At 33.2% G+C, this 3,567-nt stretch overlaps 1 protein-coding gene and 1 long non-coding RNA gene across 2 annotated transcripts; one reads left to right on the top strand and one right to left on the bottom strand.

The window, feature by feature from the left end:
- The first annotated feature begins 555 nt into the window (after nucleotides 1-555).
- On the top strand, nucleotides 556-2,446 carry LOC110009978 (uncharacterized). The gene is made up of 2 exons (XR_002284892.3): nucleotides 556-1,097; nucleotides 2,081-2,446. It is a non-coding gene; the product is annotated as an uncharacterized LOC110009978 (long non-coding RNA).
- LOC149493933 (increased DNA methylation 1-like) lies at nucleotides 1,686-2,332 on the bottom strand (the record flags this gene model as incomplete). The annotated part of the gene is given in 2 exon segments (XM_089725720.1): nucleotides 1,686-2,163; nucleotides 2,272-2,332. Coding segments are annotated over 2 exon segments (265 nt in total), but the record flags the coding sequence as incomplete, so codon positions are not given.
- Nucleotides 2,447-3,567: the final 1,121 nt, after the last annotated feature.

Raw genomic sequence — 3,567 nt, 5'->3', positions numbered from 1 at the left:
TTGAAGAATTATCTTTCTAAGACTTTAATTTCATAAAGTGGAACTTTATACAACTTTTGTGGGTTTCAGCCGCCTCATTACAAAATAGTAAACTGAAAAAAATCAATTTTTTTTCTAAATTGAAATTCAAACCGAAACGAGCAACTTAAAAATTAAACCAAACCAAACCAAATCGGTTTAATGAGAGAAAATTGGATAGAAAAAACTAAACTTGAATGGTTGGGCTTGATCAAAATGTAAGCCCAAATTATGCTTATCCTAATAGTCGAAGTTTAAGTTCGTGGGCCTAATTAAAACCATAAGGGCCTCAATTTGGGCTCAATTGGCCCGTTTTTGTTTTTGCAGTTTTTCTAGTCGATCAATTGAAGATTTGTGTGGTAAGATTTCGCTGGAAGTTCATAAGGAAGAAGGGGTACTTAAGGTTGAGGACAAGGGAAAAGGATATCAACGGTGTCTGGTGGGGAGACTCCTAACAGATCGTTCTGTAAACTTTGCAGCCATGAAAAATACTTTGGCTTCGATATGGAGACCAGTAAAAGGAGTAACCATATAGAAGTTGCATTCTAACCTGTATCTGTTTCAGTTCTTCCATGAACTAGATGTAGAAAGAGTCCTAAAAGGGAAACCATGGACCATTAATCACCGTTCTTTGCTGTTGAAGCTTTTGCAGAAAGATGACTCTCCCCGTAAAGTTTCTTTGACAACAATGGAGATTTGGGTGCAAGTTTTCGATTTAAACTTCTGTTAACCTCATCACGCCGCTCCATCCCCTATATATCACATTTTCGGCAAAAATAAGGTTACAATCGTCTTCTCATTCTCCCAACCTGTAACCGCCGTAACCGTCCATTAATTTTATCATTTAACGGACTTTCCTATGCAAAACGGGGAGGAAAAATTCTGCATCAAATGTTAGTTTATTTCCGGGCAAAAAAAAAAAAAAAAACAGCGAGAGAATGATTTGTCTCCTCCGTTCCTCTCTAGTGTTGGTAAAGTTTTAAACCATCAGAAAACAAATTGTTGTGCTCTTGATTGCTATAAAGGCAGCCATGGATGTTGGTGAAACTAATCCTTTTTTCGCAAAGACATGCCATCAGGTAGATTGTAAAACACTCCTTTCTTCTTCTAAAGCTTATCTCCTTCACTAATTTTGAGTTTTACTAGGTTATTAATGAGATAAATTGGGTTTGCAAATTAGAGATTTTCATTATCTAGCCAAATTGAAGCTCGTTTGTTAAAATACATTTTATCTAAACAACTGTATTATGAAGTGAATTGATATTGGATCCGTTAGTATTGATAGGATTGATACTGGATTAGGGTTAGTATCGATGGTACATACATATTTTATAAAAATTGCATCGGATAACTGTTTTAGTAAATTTAATTATTTTAATAATTAATTTTTGATTTAATAGCGTTTAGCTATTACTTATATAAAAGTCTATTCAGTAAAATTACTGTTCGGCTTTTCATAAAACTTAAAAGCTAAACGTTACACGAATTAATTTTTATAAAATGTTATAAAATGTTATCTTATCCTCTAAAAGCTAGTTCAAATGCAGTGTTACTGAACAAATAGTGTTTAGCTTTTTTTATTAGAACACTGTAAAAAATTGCGTTTAGTATTTTGACGGATCAAAAAGCTACATATTGCACAACTATCCAAAGACGACACAAAGAAAGAACCTAAACATAATTAGTCTTATCAAAACCAAAAAAAGCATAGAAAACATTATTCTTTTTGTGTAAGAAGAAGAAAACAAAGAGCTCGGTATCTCGTGTTTGTCTTTCTACACTCTTACTTTCAGCTTCTAACCGAGGAAAAGGGGGAAAAAAAAAGAGCTGTCTCGTCTATCTATTCTTTCCATTGATATCCTTTACAAAAGAATTTTATATACTAGCTTGCAAAGCAAAATTAGTGAGACACTTCAACATTTTATCTCACCAGGGCACAGATTATGGTTTCGATTTTGGTAATATCTTTCTTCTTTTATAGCACTTCAAATCCACATTGTCATATCTGCTTTCAACATTCCAAGTCTTTGAATCATTACCATTCTCCCTTTCCTCCTTCAAGGTGCAATCCTCAACTGAGCAGTCCAGACGGACCAGACCTGCTTCGCTAGTGCAAGGTTCGCCGTGAGGATCAGTCGGGTTTACCTAATTGACAAGAAACATGTCAAACAATGAGTCAAAAGGAGGAAAAACAAGTTGCAGACAAATACAACAGAAATGAATAGATGGCTACTCAGGCACAGATTCGAGTACCATAGCTTCTTGATGAATGAGCTCATCAATGATATCACTACTGCTATTGCTTGCAGCAACACTGGTAGAATAGAAAAGGTCAGTACTATAAAGCATTGTAAGCAACTCCAGAACATAGAAATTATGAGCAGGAAATAAAAAGGGAAAATAAATTATACCAGTTTTCCAAACAAAAGAGTATAGGGTGTCCAATATTCAGCAATTAATTAGTCCAATAGCTTCGAAGAAGCAAGCATTACAAAGTCTTGGTGCTGATGTTTTCTATAGCTAGGCCAAATCACACTTAAAAGAAAATTTGATAAATCTAAACAGTAACTAGTAAGGAAAACTAGGTTTATTAACTTCATGTTAGGAATTGCAGATATGCAATTCCCTAACCCTTGTTTAACTGAGAAAAGAGAAGAATGGCAGAGAAAGAGAAGGAAAAGAATGTAGAAACAGAGCATTATTTATATCAAAACTTTATCCATCATTTACAAGAGTTGCTTATTTATATCACAACTCAACAGCTACATATGCCATTACTCGATGGACTGTCTCCTAATAATTACCCTCCCCTTTTGAGATCCTTGTCCTCAAGGATCAAGATTGAAAAAGCTAATTTTCATATGATTAACTATAGTTCTCTTTTTAACGTATCTTCAGATAGCTTCAAAATTGTCACTGCCAATTCCTTACCATCACAAAGGGAGACTTTGTATACAAGAGTATGACCAGGACTTAGTAGACAAGAGTATGACCCACCTTTGCCTACCATATTTTCAGGCATGAAATTAGAAGTGGCCCAAACAAGGTTCTTCATAGTTGAATAATCTAAAGGCTTAATAGACGAACTCCTAAGACTTCCTTTGACTAATGAAGGTAATTTCAGCAAATTATGTACAATTTTTATTAATTATATATATAAATTATAATTTTTTCATTAATTAATTATTATTTATAATAACTTTTTTAATCGCATGTAACTAAAATTATATTTTTACTAATAGTGTACAAAATTATAATTAATCAGTGATTTTGGTTATAACTGAACCTCGCCGGTTATATTTGTGTTTCGTATTAATTTAATTCAATTCGGTTATTATTCTAGAAGTTCTAAAAAATTTCAATTAATTGAAATTCATCTTAGTTTGGTTTAGTTAATCAAATATTACCCCTAATAACTGAAGTTCTTACATCTTTCATTCATCTCTTTCTCTCTCCCTCTCACAAACACACACAAAAATTCAAGCTAATTTATGAGTATAGTTATTCATGTGCTCAAACATCACAGTATATAGCCTAGTATTTGGAGGA

The sequence above is a fragment of the Jatropha curcas genome, chromosome 9, assembly GCF_041381405.1.
Source record: "Jatropha curcas cultivar XTBG-Jc1 chromosome 9, XTBG_Jcur_1.0, whole genome shotgun sequence".
NCBI classification, from domain to species: domain Eukaryota; kingdom Viridiplantae; phylum Streptophyta; class Magnoliopsida; order Malpighiales; family Euphorbiaceae; genus Jatropha; species Jatropha curcas.
This window is presented reverse-complemented; position numbering and strand designations above follow the sequence as displayed.